Source organism: Mobula hypostoma, chromosome 21 (genome assembly GCF_963921235.1).
Source record: "Mobula hypostoma chromosome 21, sMobHyp1.1, whole genome shotgun sequence".
Classification (NCBI taxonomy): domain Eukaryota; kingdom Metazoa; phylum Chordata; class Chondrichthyes; order Myliobatiformes; family Myliobatidae; genus Mobula; species Mobula hypostoma.
In genome coordinates, this window is record NC_086117.1 from 14,068,964 (window position 1) to 14,087,913 (window position 18,950).

Below are 18,950 nucleotides of genomic sequence, written 5' to 3' on the forward strand. Positions count from 1 at the left end.
TTTTGGAACTGAGGATACTAATTGTAGTAGATTTGCAATTGGAAATTTTGTCCATTCTTGCTTGATGTAAGACTTCAGCTGCTCAACAGTCTGTGGTCCCCGTTGTCTGATTCTCCTCTTCATGATGCGCCATTCATTTTCAGAGTCAATGGTACCTTCACATACATGCAACTCACCCATGCCGTGGGCACTGATGCACCCCCATACCATCACAGATGCTGGCTTTTGCACCTTTCGCTGATAACAATCTGGATGGTCGTTTTCATCTTTGGCACGGAGAACTCGATGCCCGTTTTTTCCGAAAACTAGCTGAAATGTGGACTCACCTGACCACAGCACATGGTTCCACAGTCTTTCGGTCCATCTGAGATGAGCTCGGGCCCAGAGAACTCGCTGGCATTTCTGCATAGAGTTGATGTATGGCTTCCTCCTTGCGTAATACAGTTTCAAGTTGCATTTCTGGATGCAGTGACGGACTGTGTTGAGTGACAATGGTTTTCCGAAGTACTCCCAAGCCCAGGTGGCTATAATTGTCACAGTAGCATGACGGTTTCTTAGGCAGTGCCACCTGAGGGCTCAAAGATCACACGCATTCAACAGTGGTTTCTGACCTTGCCCTTTACGCACTGAGATGTCTCTGAATTCTCTGAATCTTTCCACAATATTATGTACTGTAGATGTTGAAAGACGTAAATTCTCTGCAATCTTGCGTTGAGAAATGTTCCTTTTCAACTGACTAACAATTCTCTCATGAATTTTGGCACAAAGGGGTGAGCCATGACCCATCCTGGCTTGCAAAGACTGAGCCTTTGATGGACGCTACTTTTATACACAGTCATGATACCTCACCTGCTACCAATTAGCCTGCTTAATGTGGAGTCTTCCAAACCGGTGTTACTTGAATATTCTGTGCACTTTTCAATCTTATTTTAACTCTGTCCCAACTTTTGTTGAGTGTGTTCCAGCCATCAAATTCTAAATTTGTGTATATTTACATAATACAATTAAGTTCGTCAGTAAAACTATTGAAAATCTTTTCTTTGTACTTTTGTCAGTTAAATAAAGGTTCACGTGAATTAACATATCACAGATTTTTGTTTTTATTGCATTTTGGAAAATATCCCAACTTTTCTGGAAGTGGGGTTTGTAGATCACAGGCTCCGGCAGTACCAGAACCACATTTAAAGATTATTGTCCTATCAAGAAAGGCGAAACAGAATGTGAATACTGAAGTAAAGATTATTGTCCAATCAAGAAAGGCAAGACAGGATGGGTCTGCATTTGTGAAATGAATAAAAGAATAAGGGATGACCTTATTGAGAAATAAAAGATCCTGGGGGAGCAGACAGGATGGATTTTAAGATGTTTTTACTGATGGGAGAGCTTGAACAGAGGACACAGTATGGGACATGCCTGTATAATGAACAGGTTCTGTTTGACAGACGCCTCAGTGAACTTGACCAGCTCCATCATGAGAGGACACCATTGAGTACATTTTCAAAAGCTGATGCCTTAAGAAGGTGGCGTCAATCACTAAGGATCCCGACCACCCAGGACGTGGCCTCCTCTCATTCCGACCATCAGAGAGGAGGGGCAGGAGCCTGAAGACCCACACTCAACATTTCAGGAACAGCCTCTTCCCCTCTGCCATCAGATTTCCGAATGGTCTATGAACACTGTCTCAATATTTTTTGCTCTCTTTTTTGCACTATTTATTGTAGCATAGAATTTTTAAAAAATTGTTCTATTCTGCTGCAGCAAAATTTTGTGACATACATCAGTAATAATCAACCTGATTCTTGTTTCTGACTCTGACCATAAGTCAAGTTTGTCCAACAAATCAGCGAATACACAAAACCTCTTACTCTGGTAACCATGCCTCCAACGTTTTGTAATGAATGGCAACAAAAGCAAAAGACCGATAATAAAGAACAATTACTAAAACTGGAGAGGGAGGAAACCAGTTCTGCTGTTCATTGGCGTGAACATATAATCATAGGAATGTATGTTGTACTTTTGAAGTTAATAATAGGAGCCCACTCATACTTATGGGTGTCCGTAAGTCCAAACATGGACCAAGGTGTCAGTTTCAGGGGTAAGGTGAGAGTGATTGTCCATGACAGTAGGGCAGTAAACAGTCGCCGTTTTGGGCTGGGACCGCTCTTGCTCCAAAATGTTGGTTGTTTAATTCTCCTCCATAGATGCTGCCTGGCCTGCTGAGTTCCTCCAGCACTTTGTGTGTATTGCTCTGGATTTCCAGTCTCTGCTGAATCTCTTGTGTTTACACTAGGGCAGGGCTGGAGACCAGAATGTGAATTGAATGCTGAACCAAAAGATTGTTGTCCTATCAAGAGGGGCCAAATGGACTGGGTCTGCATTCGTGGAGGATAAAATAATAACGGGGGGGGGGAGAGGGGCTTACTAAGAAGTAAAAAAAAATCCTCGGAGAGGCCAATAGTTCAAGTTGCTTCCCTTGGAAGGGCTGCTGATTCGAGTCGCTTCCCTCAGAGGGGCCGCTGGTTCGAGTCGCTTCCCTCTGAACTGTTATCAAAATTCTGAGATTTATGGACTGGGCTGTAGCTCATATCAGCCTCTTTCAGTTCTACGTTTTGTCGTGTTCTTGCCCATTCTTGTTGCCGATTGGTGGGCTGGGGGCTTGGGTGATCTGTTAGTTTTAGTGTGAGGGAGGGGTTGGGGGTGTTTGGGGTTTGCAAGTTCTGTGGGTGAAAACACCTTGTTATTGAGAGAGGTCGGAGGAGAATGGACAGACTGGTTCAAGCTGACAGAAATGCGGCGGTAACTCAAATGTCCATGCATTACAACAGTGGTGTTCAGAAGGGCATCTCTGAAAGCACAATACATTGAACCTTGCAGCAAGACCACGAACATACGCTCAGTGGCCACTTTATTAGGTACAGGAGGTATTGCGTGTATTGAGATGCTGCCACATGATTGGCTGATTAAATATTTCCATTAATGAGCAAGTGTATAGGTGTACCTAATAAAGTGGCCTCTGTTCCTTCATCATCACAGAATCCTGGAAATTTTCTCACTTATTCATCGACGAACACCACTTCTGCGTCCAGCCATCACAGCAACGTGGTCATAGCACTGTGACTGACAATCTCGTAGCTCCATTTCGTCCTTCTCTAGCTGTTTCAAGATGTCTTCAACCAAGCTCTCAGCATCCTTCTGGCTTATCTGGATAAAACCAAGGAAGGACTCTCTAACACGGACTGTTTTTCTCTCAGAATCAACTTTCACGTACCTCACTACTTCTGACATCTGCTCACTGTGTGCCTGATCAGGAGTCGAGACGAACATGAGACCATAGTACTTGGCTTTATGAATGCTTCTGGTGGGAGGAGAAGATGGCGGCGCGACACAGCTCGCAGCAGCCACTCCGGTGGTGATGTCCATTATTAGTCAAGTAGGGTGCCGTGCACAATCCTGATTTGATGGAGACAGACGTGAGAGCACGGAGGAACATCTGGTGAAACTTCTGAAATGCCTGCTTCGCTGCTGCTGCTACTGTGTGGTCCAGAATCTCCGGAGGAGAAGGCCTTGAGTCCTTGGCTTTGCTTGTTGCTGGGCGGCCGGGGTGGGGTTGAAGCGTTCGGCAGAGGATGGTGCTCGGAGAGGCTATGTTGGAGGGGCTGGTCGGAGGCTCGAAGTTTTCAGACGGACTCAGAGTCCGCTGCGGTCGGGTGCTTCCGATGGTGCTGCATCAGCAAGTTGACTGCACTTGGAGGTTCATGGCGGGGAGAGTTTCTCCCTTCTGCCACCTGCATGAGATGATGAGTCTATCGGGACTTTGAGACTTTTTTTTACAGTGCCTATGGTCTGCTCTTAATCAAATTATGGTATTGCTTTGCACTGTTGTAACTATATGTTTGACATAAGGAGGTGGCTAGGAATGGACCCAAGTGCAAGACACAGACACTGAAGTACTAGGAACAGGACTAGGATACAGGTTGAGGGTAAGGACATGGACACGAAAACTGGGAACCTGGAACAGGACTGGACAAGAGAGCTAGGAGCCCGGGCTTGGACTCCGAGCCAGAGACTGGACAAGGACCCAGTACCTGGGTCTTGCCTCTGGCTCGGACACCAGAACTAGGCAAGGACGAGGCTTGGCTGGCAGGCAGGATGAGGCTGGAGTCTTAAAGCTTGAGGCTAGAGGCTAGAGACTTGAGGTGAGGCTTGGCAGGAGGCTGGAGTCTTCAGGCTTGAGGCCGGAGGCCAGAGACTTGAGGCGAGGCTTGGCAGGAGGCCGGAGTCTACTCCTGGGCAGGGTGCGGATCACCACCTGATGGAGGCAAGGGACAGGAAGGGACAGAACCAACTGCAGGTAATGGCAAGACGGCCTGACTTACCCGATGGAAGCTAGGGACAGGAATGGACAGAACCGGCCGCAGGGTAATGGCAAGACAGCCTGACTCACCCAGCGGAGGCAAGGGGCAGGAATGGAACTAGGTACGGAGTGGCTCCAAGACAAGACTGAAGGTGAGACGAGGTGAGAGTTACCAGCAAAACCAGGCAAGGCTTCAGGCAATGCAAGGCGAAACGAGAACTTGGAGGCGAGAGTTACCGGCAAGACAAGGCAAGGCTTCAGGCGAAGAAACAGAAGGCGGGGAAGGGATACAAGGAGTAAGGACAAGAACAATCCAGCAGCCACGCCCTTGTCTCTGGAGGTATTTATGCAGCCAGCCCCAACGAGAATCAGCTGCCTCAATTAGTGCTCAACAGGAACAGAAACAGGGTAGACAGGAAAACCTGGAGCAAGGGTCGATGGACCGGACCGTGAACCGGAATACGGACTTCATGGACCAGACCATGACAATGTTATAATTATGTGGTTTTGTCAGTTTTAATCTTGGTTTGTCCTGTGTTTTCTTGTGATATCATTCTGGAGGAACATTGTATCATTTTTTAACACTTGCATTTCTAAATGACGATAAGCGAGGACTGAGTGTCCTCATAATCTAAAAAAAAATTCTGGCAAACAGTGGATGCCATCATGTGGATGAATTCGTTCTGGACACCCGGTGAGAGATAAGACGTGGATCCAGGATGACTTTCCAAATGAGTAAGGTGTTCTTTTATGACAGAGTCAAAGATGGCCAGTAGTTTCAGTAAGCCAAGGAAATTTCCCACATTGGAGTCATCGTCTAGCTGAAGTGACTCCGTGTCCTCGCAAAGCCAAGTTCTGAGTTGCAAGGAATTTTATGCAGTGAAGGATTCTCGTCAAGATATCACGCCACTTCTGCTTTTCCTCCTCAATCTGTGACTGAAATACCATGTCACTAACTCCTCTGTTTCCAGCTAAATTTCTTTCCATTTCTTTCCACTGTGTGAAGCATTCCCAATGATTCTTGGCATTTTCATGAACACTAATCCTTTCAGGTGCTTTCCACTGGTTGAATCCACTTTCCTGCTCCAATGAGGATTGATGGTCTGACCGGAAATAGAGAAGATAACAGATACAAAATGCAGACTTCCCAGAAGGGGAATAGACCAGCCATGAGCGAGTCACTTCCTCACCGCGAGTCATTTCCTCATCACGTCCATTTCCCAATTTCCTCTTGAACCAAGTTTTGTTCATTGAGCGGTTATTTGTTGGTAGGAAAAGCCCCTCTCACTGTTCTGGAAATACTTCGAACCCAGCTTTATTATTTCTGTTCTCAGCGCATCAGGCAGAATTGCTTTTCCAGTATCCTTATCGAACTTCAGAAGTCCAATGTCATGCTGTTCAATCACTTCTGGTATGACTGTTCGAGGCTCTTTGACACCATCCAGTTCACTAGGTTCAGTGTCGTCAGGTTCAATCTCATCAGGTAAAATCACGTCAATAAACTCAACATCACCTCCACCATTGTCTTCCCCTCCTGTCATGTCCACGAGCCTCACTCTTAATCTCGTCATACCTGGATTTATCTGACTTGACTTCCTCCTCGGCTTGTGACGCCTTTGTACTTGATGCACCTTTGGATTCTAACAAACTTTATACTTTATACTTTATTGTCGCCAAACAATTGGTACTAGAATGTACAATCATCACAGCGATATTTGATTCTGCGCTTCCCACTCCCTGGATTACAAATATTAAATATTAAAAATATTAAAAATAGTTAAAATTAGTAAATATTAAAAATTTAAATTATAAATTATAAATAGAACATAGAAAAATGGGAAGTAAGGTAGTGCAAAAACCCCCCGAGAAAACTTGCAGCAGGTGCAGGCGACTCCATGGAACTTGTCAAACTACTTGTTCTGGGCTTTTTAAAGAAGGGCATGAAGAACTTGCCGGACTTCTTGGCTTCCTCTGCCTCCAACTTTCGTCTCTTCCGTCCTTTAGCTCCACTTTCCTTCTTCGTGAAGAAAAGTTTCATGGTCTTCTTACACAATGCTCTGAAATAAGGCCATCCTAATGCTTCTCACCCGTGATAATCAAAGATAGATCATACATCTGAAGAAAATTCTTTTTGCACTATCCGAGGATGGCTTATCTGACTTTAATAGAAACTGCTCAGTGGCGCCCCCCTTCAAGTGGCGCCCAGGGCACGTGCCATACCTGCCATACCTTAGATACACTGCTGAGTAGAGCAACGGGCTTAGCACACACCCCTGAGGTGCACCAGTGTTGATCGTCAGTGAGGAGGATGTGTTATCACCAACTCACACAGCTTGTGGTCTTCTGATTAGGAAGTCAAGGATCCAATTGCAGAGGAAGATACAGAAGCCCAGGTTCTGCAACTTCTCAATCAGGATTGTGGGAATGATGGTATTAAAAACTGAGCTATAGTCGATGAGCAGCATCCTGACATAGGTATTTGTGTTGTCCAGGTGGTCTAAAGCCGTGTGGAGAGCCAATGAGATTGCGTCTGCTGTTGACCTATTGTGGCAATAGGCAAACTGCAATGGGTTCGTGTCCTTGCTGAGGCAGGAGTTCAGACTAGTCATGACCAACCTCTCAAAACATTTCATCACTGTCGATGTGAGTGCTACCAGGCGATAGTCATTAAGGCAGCCCACATTATTCTTCTTAGGCACTGGTATAATTGTTGCCTTTTTGAAGCAAGTGGGAACTTCCGCCTGTAGCAGTGAGAGGTTGAAAATGTCCTTGAATTGTCCCGCTAGATGGTTGGCACAGGTTTTCAGAGCCTTATCAGGTACTCCATCGGGACCTTCTGCCTTGCGAGGGTTCACTCTCTTTAAAGATAGTCTAACATCGGCCTCTGAGACAGAGATCACAGGGTCATCAGGTGCAGCAAGGATCTTCACAGCTGTAGTTGTGTTCTCCCTTTCAAAGCGTGCATAGAAGGCGTTGAGTTCATCTGGTAATGAAGCATCGCTGCCATTCATGCTATTGGGTTTCACTTTGTAGGAAGTAATGTCTTGCAGACCCTGCCAGAGTTGCCGTGCATCTGATGTCACCTCCAACCTCATTCGAAATTGTGTCTGTGCCCTTGAAATAGCCCTCTGCAAATCATACCTAGTTTTCTTGTACAGGCCTGGGTTGTCAGACTTGAATGCCACAGATCTAGCCTTCAGCAGACAACGTACCTCCTGGTTCATCCACGGCTTTTGGTTTGGGAATGTACAGTAAGTCTTTGTAGGCACACACTCATCCACAGGGGTTTTAATGAAGTCGGTAACAACTGCAGCACACTCATCAAGGTTCGAAGATGAATCCCTGAATACAGTCCATCCACCGATTCAAAGCAGTCCTGTTGGTGCTCCTGTGCTTCCCTTGTCCAAACCTTCTTGGTCCTCACTGCTGGTGCTGCAGTCTTCAGTCTCTGCCTATAATCAGGGAGTAGAAGTACAGCCAGGTGATCAGACTTCCTGAAGTGAGGGTGTGGAATATCATGGTAAACATTCTTGATGGTGGTGTAGCAATGGTCCAGTGTGTTGTTCCCTCTGGTATTGCAAGTGATCTGTTGATGGTAATTACATAGTGATTTTTGCAGACTGGCCTGGTTAAAATTGCCCAAAGCGGGGTGCGCTGTTTCGTGCATGTTGATCCCATTGCTCAGATCATCTAAAGCCTGCTGGACATTGGCCTGAGGTGGAATGTAAACTGCTACCAAAATGACCCCAGAGAACTCCCGTGGTAGGTAAAAAGGACGGCACTTTACTGCTGGATAGTCCAGGTCTGGTGAACAGAATTGGGACAGCACTGATATATTTGTGCACCAAGAAGAGTTGATCCTCCTCCACCTCTGCTTTTGAGAGACTCTGCAGATCATCCTGTATCCTGACAGTGTATGGTAAACCCATTGATCTGGATCGCTGCATCCGGTACAGGAGGGATTAACCAGAATTCCGTGAAACCAAGGACACGCGTGGTCCTAATATCCCTCTGATTCTCTCTCTGTCCATTGTATTCTGTGAATTCAAGTAACTGATTCAGTCTAGTACTTATAATATTATATTAAATTCTACATAAATACCTTCTCATTTGATGTTTTCAACTTTCCTGACATCCCCGTATTCATCTTTGCTTCCTGATTCTCGAATCCTGTGTGCACATCTGCTGTGTGATCCTGTGGGCACAAAGGCACTGTCAGAGGAGTGACCAGTTTATAGGTGATTTCCTGACAGAGAAAACATCCACAGCCTCGTTGTTCAGGTGATCTCATTCAAGCAGGCTTTGACTGGAATTCCAAGGAAGCCACCAGCTGAATGGTGTCACACCTCCGGTGGTTAGCACAACACTTTACAGAACCAGTGACCCAGGTTCAATTCCTGCCACCACCTCTGAGGAGTTTGGACATTCTCCCCGTGACTGCGTGGGTTTCCTCCGGGTGCTCTGGTTTCCTCTCACGGTCTGAAGACATACTGATTGGGAAGTTCATTGGTTATTTGAATTGTCCCGTGATTAGGCTCAAATTTGGATTAAATTGGGGGATTGCTGGGCGGTGCAACTTGAAGTGCTGGATGGGTCTGTTCCACGATGTACCTCAATAAATAAATTAATTAATAATACATTTCCTTACAGTGTATATGAAGCCCATCAAGTCTCTGCCCGTAGATTGTATACTCCTCTTCTCCACTGACTTCTGATTGTCACCTATTCTCTCTACATTCCCATCAATCCCCTCAGATTCTGCCACTCACTCACACACAAAGGATGACTTACAGTGGACAATTAAATAACCAAGCCGTGCGCCTACGGGATTTGAGAAGAACATTTCGCTCGCCAGTGCAAAATGGGATTGGTGCTCTGAAATGAAAGAGAAGATGCTGGGAACACGGCAGGTCAGAGTGCATCTGCGAAAGGAGAAGTAGTTAACGTTTCAGGTCCTGGCACCCCTTTTCAGGACTGGAAAAGAGAGAAAAAGATTAAAAGGTCTAGATAGAGTGGATATGGAGAGGATGTTTCCAATAGTGGGAGAGTCTAGGACCAGAAGGCACAGACTCAGAATAAAAGGATATCCTTTAGAACAGAGATCAGAAGGAATTGCTGTAGCCCCGAGGGTGGTGAATCTGTGGAATTCATTGCCACAGACTCCTGTGAAGGTCAAGTCATTCAGTATATTTAAAGCAGAGGTTGATAGGTTCTTGGTTAGTAAGGTCATCAAAGATTACAGGGAGAATGGGGCTGAGGGGGAAAATAAACCAGTCAACGTTGAATGGCAGAGCAGACACGATGGTCTGAATGGCCTAATTCTGCTCCTAGGCCTTATGGTTGAAAAAAAGTCATTTTTCAATGGGGATAGAGTGGGGAAGAGATGGGAATATGTCTGATAGGGTGAAACCTAAGGAGTTAATGTAGCATTCCGAAGCACGTTCTCCTTCAGCTGTGAAATGTGTTGTTAGTAGTGGGTCCAATAGGACAGATTATACTGTAGACAACAATGATAGGTAATTGTGTCCAGTTCTGATATTAACTGAAGTGGTAAGTGGAGAATTCATTACTGAGTACAGAGGCTGTAATACAGAGCGATAATTAGATGTTGGTCTTCAAGCTTACATGTCAAGCAGCACCCTGAGGGGGGAAATTCCTTTACCTCCACAGATGCTGCCCCCCCCCACCAATTCCAGCATCTGACATCTCTTGTATCTCCTTGTTGCAAAGCACATCTGCCTGCTGTAAATCTTGCAGCAATCCAAGGTGAGTAAAAGGGAAGGAAGGACAGTAACCAGCTCCAAGAGAAATGTCACAATTCAAAGGTTCAAAGATTCATTTATTATCAAAGTATACAACTCTGAAATTCTTCTTCTCCAGATAGTCACGAAACCAAGAAAAGAATGGCAGCACGATCACCAACCCCCAAATCGCTCCTCCCTGCATAAAAAAACGAGCAAATATGGACCAGCCACATCGACCCCCAAATCCTCCTCCCCTGCGCACAGAAAATGAGAAAGATCGGGCGCAAAACACAGAATATAAAAAAACTATAAGACTGAAAAGATGTCTCTAGTCCAAGTCCGTATCCAAAATGCAGAAAAGCTGGGTAACATTCTCCGGCCACAACAGCAGAGCTTTCCCTCTCCGGCAGTAAGGCGATCCCACCGGCGATCAAAAGGCAGTCTTCCCTCTCCGATACCAGAATGATCCCACCAGCGATCAAAAGGCAGTCTCCCCTCTCCGATACCAGAATGATCCCACCAGTGATCAAAAGGCAGTCTCCCCTCTCTGTAGCAGTGCAGTCCCACCAGTGGTCAGAAGGTAGGCTCCTCTCTCCGGTAGCAGAGCGACCCCATTAGCAATCAAAAGGCAGGCAGCCGGTGCTCACCTTTCACATTCACCTCAATGTCTCAGTCGCCCTGGACGCTTTAATCGGTGAAATGGAGTCGAACATTGGCTTGTGCCCCGTCCAGCAGCTGTGAGAGAAGTTCGCTCAAACTATTTCCATCTCATTATTATTCCACAAACAATGAACAAAATAAACTTTCTGGCGCAAACAACAGGAATTCTGCAGATGCTGGAAATTCAAGCAACACACATCAAAGTTGCTGGTGAACGCAGCAGGCCAGGCAGCATCTATAGGAAGAGGCGCAGTCGACGTTTCAGGCCGAGACCCTTCGTCAGGACTAACTGAAGGAAGAGTGAGTAAGGGATTTGAAAGCTGGAGGGGGAGGGGGAGATGCAAAATGATAGGAGAAGACAGGAGGGGGAGGGATAGAGCCGAGAGCTGGACAGGTGATAGGCAAAAGGGGATACGAGAGGATCATGGGACAGGAGGTCCGGGAAGAAAGACAAGGAGGGGGAGGTGACCCAGAGGATGGGCAAGAGGTATATTCAGAGGGACAGAGGGAGAAAAAGGAGAGTGAGAGAAAGAATGTGTGCATAAAAATAAGTAACAGATGGGGTACGAGGGGGAGGTGGGGCCTTAGCGGAAGTTAGACTGATAGGCAAAAGGGGATAAACTTTCTGGCGTGCTCTTTGAAGGCCTGGAGAAAATTAAGCACTCACTCGCCATCTGGTGGTTATTAATGGGAACTGCAGCAATGTTGGCTGGGTTGGTTCACTTTGCAAACAGGAAGTGCGCCGGTGGAATTTTCCCCAGACACTTCGACTGACAAACGGCGGCAGAGGAAATGGCCATGAAGTAAAATACCATCAATTTCAAAAAATGCTTTGACTTCTGAAAATTTTAAGACCTCTTGTGGTCGCAGGGGAACCCAAAGTGTGTTACAGCCAGTGGAAAATTTCTAAGGTTATAACCGCAAACAGTGACTTAATGACAAGGTGATGTTATTTAATGATAGTGGTTGGGAGATAAATTTCAGTAAGGACTCCTCCCTTGTTCTTCTTCAAAGCAGTGCTAACCTTTTATGTGATCGAGACAAGCAGGATCTGGGTTTAACATGTCATCTCAAGAAATTCTGATGATGCATCATTCACAGTTCAAAGTATTTTTTTATATATCAAAGTGATATATGTTACTTTATACTACCTTGATATTCAGTTCTTGCAAGGATTTATAGGGAAAATGAAAGAAATACAATAGAATTTACAAAAATTGTACATACACAGACAAATCATGAACACTAGAGATGAGAGGCATTGATCGTGTGGATAGCCAGAGGCTTTTCCCCAGGGCTGAAATGGCTAACACGAGGGGGCATAGTTTTAAGGTGCTTGGAAATAGGTACCCAGAGGATGTCAGGGGTGAGTTTTTCACACAGAGAGCGGTGAGTGCATGGAATGCACTGCCGGTGGTGGTGGTGGAAACGGATACAATAGGGTCTTTTAAGAGACTATTAGATAGGTACACGGAGCTTGGTAAAATGGAGGGCAATGCGGTAGGGAAATTCTAGGCAGTCTCTAGGGTAGGTTACATGGTCGGCACGACATTGTGGGCCGAAGGGGAGGGGAGGGGAGGAGAAGATGGCGGCGCAATGCAGCATGCGTGGCCGCTCTGAATTGATATCGTATTTGTTAAATAGGGGCCGTGCACAATCCTGATTTGATGGAGACGGACGTGAGAAGCATGGAGGAACATCTGGAGAAACTTCTGAAATGCCTGTTTCGCTGCCGCTGCTACTGTGCGATTGAGAATCTCCGGAGGGGAAGGCCCCGAATCCTCGGCTTTGCCTATTGCCTGTTGCCGGGGCGGGGGTCGAAGTGCTCGGCAGAGATGGTGCTCGGTGCTCAGTGTCGGAGGGCTGGTCGGAGGCCCGAAGTTTTCGGACAGACTCAGAGTCGGACTGAGGTCAGGTGCTTCCAGGATGCTGCATTGGCAAGTTTGCAGCGCTGGAAGCTCAAGGCAGGGAGAGGTTCTCCCTTCAACCGTCTACATGAGATGATGGGACTTTCGAGAGACTTTGAGACTTTTTTTTACCGTGCCCATGGTCTGTTCCTCATCAAATTACAGTATTGGTTTGCACTGTTGTAGCTATATGTTATAATTATGTGTTTTTTGTCAGTTTTTTTTAGTTTTGATTTGTCTTGTGTTTCTGTGATATCACTCTGGAGGAACAAATTGTATCATTTCTTAATGCATGCATTACTAAATGATAATAAACGAGGACTGTGTGTCCTCATAATCTAATCTAATCTAATCTAAATGTGCTGTAGATTTCTATGTTCTATGAGATTCTGCAAATGCTGGAAATCCAAAATAACACATTCAAAGTGCTGAAGGAACTCAACAGGTCAGGCAGCATCTATAGAAACGAATAAACAGTTGGTGGCCAAAATCATCAATTGTTTATCCTCTCCATAGATGGTAACCTGACCAATGGAGTTCCTCCAGCATTTTGTGTGTGTTACATAAACAAAGACTGACAAACAACCAATGCGCAAAAGAAGATAAACTGTACAAGCAAAAAGTAATACGGAGAACATGAGTTGTAAAGAGGTCCTGAAAGTGAGTGCGTGGGACATAGACTCAGTTCAGGGTAGTGGTAATTGTATTTTAGGAGCCTGATGATTGTAGGCTAATTCCTCACTGTGTGGTTGCTGCATCTTCTAGGCCTGACAAGACTTGAAACCACCACCTGACACTAGTTCTACAGGGCTATTCGGACCCAAGAATAGACTAAATGTGGAACCTTCATTCATACCTCAAATAATTTTAAAACAGGAAATGGTGCAAAACTCAGAAGACTGGGGAGATAAATAGTTAACATTTTAGGTCAATTTGAACCGAGAATATTTAGAAATCCGTTTTCATTTACTTTGCTTTGTTGATGTGTTAAAGCAGTTAAAGACACAATTGCAAACTCCCTAATTATTTTAGCTTATAGTAACATTCGATGGTAAATGAGGTGAAATAATCTCTGTGTGAAATGTGATTGATAAACTATTACTGGTGATGTTCATAAGTACTGTATTGCAATTCTACAAATATCTAGGAGAAGTCCTGTAGATTTATTCTCAGTAGCCACTTTATTAGGTACACCTGTAGCCCTGTTTGTTAGGGCAAATATCTAATCGGCCAATCATGTAACAGCAACTCAGTGTATAAAAGCATGCAGACATGATCAAGACATTCAGTTGTTGTTCAGACTAAATATCAGGAAGGGGAAGAAATGTGATCTAAGCGACTTTGACTGTGGAATGATTGTTGGTGCCAGATGGGGTGGTTTGAGTATCTCAGAAACTGTTCCTCTCTTGGGATTATCATTTACAACAGTCTCAAGAGTTTACAGAGAATGGTGCAAAAAAAAAAATCCAGTGAGTGGCAATTGTGTGGGTGAAAATGTCTTGTTAATGAGAGGGATCAGAGGAGAATAGCCAGACTGGTTCAAGCTGACAGGAAGGGGATAATAACTCAAATAACCGTGCATTACAACAGTGGTGCACAGAGGAGCATCTCTGAATACCTAACATGTCGGACTTTGAAGTGGATGGGCTACAGCATCATAAGACCTCACCTGTACCTGATAAAGTGGTTACTGAGTATATTTACCAAAGGTTGTAAAGAAAGCTTTCAGTACATTGGTCTTCAGAAATCAATGTATTGAGTACAGGAGATGGGATGTTATGTTGAAGTTGTACAAGCTGTTGGCGAGGCCTAATTTGGAGTATTGTGTGCAGTTTTGGTCACCTACCAACAGCAAAGATGTAAACAAGGTTGAAAGAGTACAGGGAAAATTTACAAGCATGTTGTCAGGTCTGGAGTTCCTGAGTTATTGAATAGGTTAGGACTGTGTTCTTTAGAACATAGAAGATTGAGAGGAGATTTGATATAGGTATATATAAATATGAGGGGTATAGATACGGTAAATGTAAGCAGGTTTTTTTTCATTGCGGTTGATGGGACTACAACCAGAGGTCATGGGTTAAGGGTAAAAGGTGAGAAGTTTAAGGAGAACATGGGCAGAAAATTCCTCATTCAGAGGGTTGTGAGAGCGTGGAATGAGCTGCCAGTACAAGAGGTGTGTGCAAGCTTGTTTTCAACGATTAGGAGAAGTTTGGATAGGTATACATGGATAGTAGTGGTATGGAGGCCTACTGCCCCTGGTACCAGCAGGTTGATGGGAGGAGGCAGTTTAAATGGATCAGCATGGACTAGATGGGCTGAAGGGCCTGTTTCTGTGCTGTGCTTGTCCATGACAAAGGCTATTTTCTTTATAAATTTAGGGAGAAATGGTGGATTGAGAGAAATGAGAAATGTGTACATTGGATGGGTGAGAGAGAAGAAAAGGAACGAGAGAAAGAAAAAGTGGAGCAAACAAAAAATCTGGCAGAAGAGCATTGTCCATGTTGGAGTTCTATCAATGAACCTCAGTGAAGTAGTATACTGACTCTAACATGCGTGGCAGTTTCGGGCCAAAGTCTTTTGTTCTCGGCACAAGTGAAAAACATACCTTACACCAGGCGCCCTTTGAAGAATTTAATGAGATGAATAGAGCCATCTACATTCATTTATACTCACAGTTAGGCACGATAATGCTCCACATTCTTGCACTGAAGTCAGCACCCGGCAAACTAAATTATAGTGACAAATCTATTTTCTTGCTGTTACATGATTCATGTAGAAAATAAAGGTTATGTCATTTGCCCCATTTACATGTTATATAAATGTTCAAACACTATTAAAGCAGTTATTTTGTATTAATGAATTTAGCTAAATTGTGACAATGAGTTCCTACTGTGCAGGGTTAAGGGATGTAGTAGCGTGGGGCTTTCTTATGTTTATTATGAGACTAGTTTCCCTAAACTGGGGATGTGTGGTATTGTGATAATTAAACAGTTTAATCACTTTGTTGTTTCACCCTGTCATGAACTTCGCAGTGGTGCAAATGAAAGTAAAAGTATTTGATGTCTATTTGATGCATCTGCTTGGAAATTGGAATTCACGCCCTTCTGTTGCACAGAGCATTAAAAAGAATATTGTGCTTGCACCCACTCCAGTCTTCCAGGGAAAAAAAATCCACGTAGTTATCCAGAGGTACGTGGTGAAGATATGGATCTCACAGATTGGGTGTAGTGGCTAGTGCAACCGCTTCACTGTGTCAGTGAGTTCGATTCCTGCTGCTGCCTGTACGAAGTCTGTTCATTCTCCCCGTGACCACAGCGGTTTCCTCCGGGTGCTCCGGTTTTATCCCGCACAGGTGATAGGGTTAGTGAGTCGTGGACGTGGCACTGGGAACGTGGCTACACTTGCCCCCAGCAGAATGCTCGCTGACTTGATTTGACACAAACAACGCATTTCACCGTTCCGACGCCCGTGTGACAAATAAAGCTAATCTAATCTAACGCCTGCACGAAATCTCAGGGAGTTCCCATTGGGACGTCGATGCTGAGCTCACAGCTGCTACATTGTTCGCTGGGCTGACCACAGGAAGCCCAGGCAATGCTTAGAGAACTCTCTTCCTGACAGCTAGAGCCCAAAAGGAAAAATAGCTGCCATGCAGATGAAGGGAAATGTGCTGGCAATGAAGGAATTGTGTGTCAGATGATGTAAGACCTTATTAGCCTGTTTGACTGATGTGAGACAAGTGCTTGGGGTACCTCAGTGGATATTGTACAGGTACTGGGTATGCTCAGGTCAATAACATGCTCGTAGGGATTAATCATTACTGAGTACCACACAGGTTCAATTTCTGAGCAACTACACACTGTGTGAAAGTTCAAATTTGTTACAGTCATAGAGCACTACAGCACAGAAACAGGCTCCTCGGCCCTTCGAGTCCGTATCATACTGTTATTCTACATCGTCCCATCGACCTACACCTGGACCATAGCTCTCCATAACCCTCCTATTCAATTACTTACTCAAATCTCTCTTACATGCTGCAATCAAATAAATCCACATCCACCACTTCTGTCAGCTCAATCCACACTCGCACTGTCATTTGAGTGAAGAGATTCCCCTTAAAAATGTCCCCTTTCACCCTTAACCTATGACCCCTAGTTCTGTTCTCACCCAACCTCAGTAGAAAAAGCCTGCTTGTGTTTTTCTTATCTATACCTTTCATAATTTTGTGTACCTCTATCAAATCTCCACTCGTTCTCCTACGCTCCGGGGGATAAAGTCCTCTCCTATTCAACCTTGTCCTGTTGTTCAGGTCCTCAAAAGCCAGCAACATCTTTGTTAACACTTTGAGAATATTTGTTTCCTAGTTATGGTGTAACCTTTTATATCCATGTTCAGACTGCTGACATTATATACGTACCCTGTGATGGGACACAATCACAGTCTGTGCTGGCAGCCACAGAGAGAATCTGAAAAGGCACCTTCATTGTTACAGATTGAATTCGTGGATTAAACTCCAGCTGTTTGGAACATTGTATGGATGGAGGGGACGGCTAAATTTAATAGATTGTACCGTGAATCAGTGGTTCAATTTAATGTCAGAGAATGTATACAACCTGAAATTCTTACTCTTCACAGACGTCCACGAAACAGAAAGAAAAAAAACCCAAAGAATGAATGAAAGAAAATGTTAGACCCCCAAAGTTCCGCCCTCCCTCCCACATGCAAGCAGCAGCAAAAGAATCAACCCTCCCCGCGCGTTCCCCCCCCCCACCGCTTGCTCCAGCAAAGTTCATACACTGGACTCAGCACTCACTTACAGCACATGATCCCATCACCTTATACTTCCAACAAGTTCCACACCCCTCTCCAATTCCACCACTCACCTACCCCAGAGATCATTTACAGTGACCAGAGAACCTCCCAGCCCACACAGATTTGGGACTGAGAGCACCGGAGGAAACCATTGTATTTTGCAGTCACTGGATGAGCATGCAAGCTCCACATAGACAGCACCAGAGGTCTGGACAGAAACTGCTGCTGGAGTTGTGAAGCCCTCGGGAAAAAGCCCTCCCTACCTTTGAGCATATCCACAAGAAGGCAGCATCCATCTTCAAGGATTCTCTTCATCCAGGCCATGCTCTCTTCTCACTGCTGCCATCAGGAAAGAGCTAAAAGAGCTTTAACACCCACACCACCAGGTTCAGGAACAGTTATTACTCTTTGACCATCAGGCTCCTGAACCAGCGAGGATAACTTCACTCATCTCAACAATGAACTGATTCCATAACCTATGGACTTAGGTGCTTTCATAAGAACATAAGAAGTAGGAGCAGAAGTTGGTCATCTGGCCCATCGAGCCTGCTCCACCATTCAATAAGATCAAGGCCGATCTGGCCATGGACTCATCTCCATCTACCTGCCTTTTTCCCATAACCCTTAATTCCCCTACTATGCAAAAATCTATCCAACCTTGTCTTAAACACAGGAATTCTGCAGATGCGGGAAATTCAAGCAACACACATCAAAGTTGCTGGTGAACGCGTTCACCAGCAACTTTGATGTGTGTTGCAACCTTGTCTTAAATATATTTACTGAGGTAGCCTCCACTGCTTCATTGGGCAGAGAATTCCCCAGATTCACCACTCTCTGGGAAAAGCAGTTCCTCCTCATTTCCTTCCTAAATTTACTCCCCCAAATCTTGAGGCTATGTCCCCTAGTTCTAGTCTCACCTACTAGTGAAAACAACTTCTCTGCCTCTATCTATCCCTTTCATAACCTTATATGTTTCTATAAGATCTCCTCTCATCCTTCTGAATTCCAGCTCAATCTCTCCTCATAGTCCAACCCCCTCATCTCTGGAATCAACCTGATGAACCTCCCGTGCACTGCCTCCTAAGCCAGTATATCCTTCCTCAAGTAAGGAGACCAGGACTGCATGCAGTACTCCAGTTGCGGCCGCACCAGTATCCTGTACCGTTGCAGCATAACCTCCCTGCTCTTAAATTCAATCCCTCTGGCAATGAAAGCCAACATTTCATTCACCTTCTTGATAGCCTGCTGCAAGGACTCTACAATTCATCTTCTCAATACTATTTATTTATTTATTGATACTTTCATCTTTTGCACATTGGTTGTTTGTTTGATTCTATTGTTTCTTTGCATCTAACGTGAATGCCCACAATAAACTGAATGTCAGGGTAGTATATGGTAATATATATATATATATATATATATATATATATATATATATACACATACATACATACACACTTCGATAATAAATTC

At 44.7% G+C, this 18,950-nt stretch overlaps 1 protein-coding gene across 1 annotated transcript in view; it reads right to left on the reverse strand.

The window, feature by feature from the left end:
- Nucleotides 1–18,950, reverse strand: part of LOC134359611 (TNF receptor-associated factor 1-like) — a 57,882-nt gene that overhangs the window by 23,498 nt on the left and 15,434 nt on the right. The window contains exon 2 of the mRNA XM_063073102.1: nt 8,457–8,549. Within this exon, the coding sequence (XP_062929172.1) occupies nt 8,457–8,549 (93 nt within the window). The remainder of the gene's footprint in view (nt 1–8,456; nt 8,550–18,950) is intronic.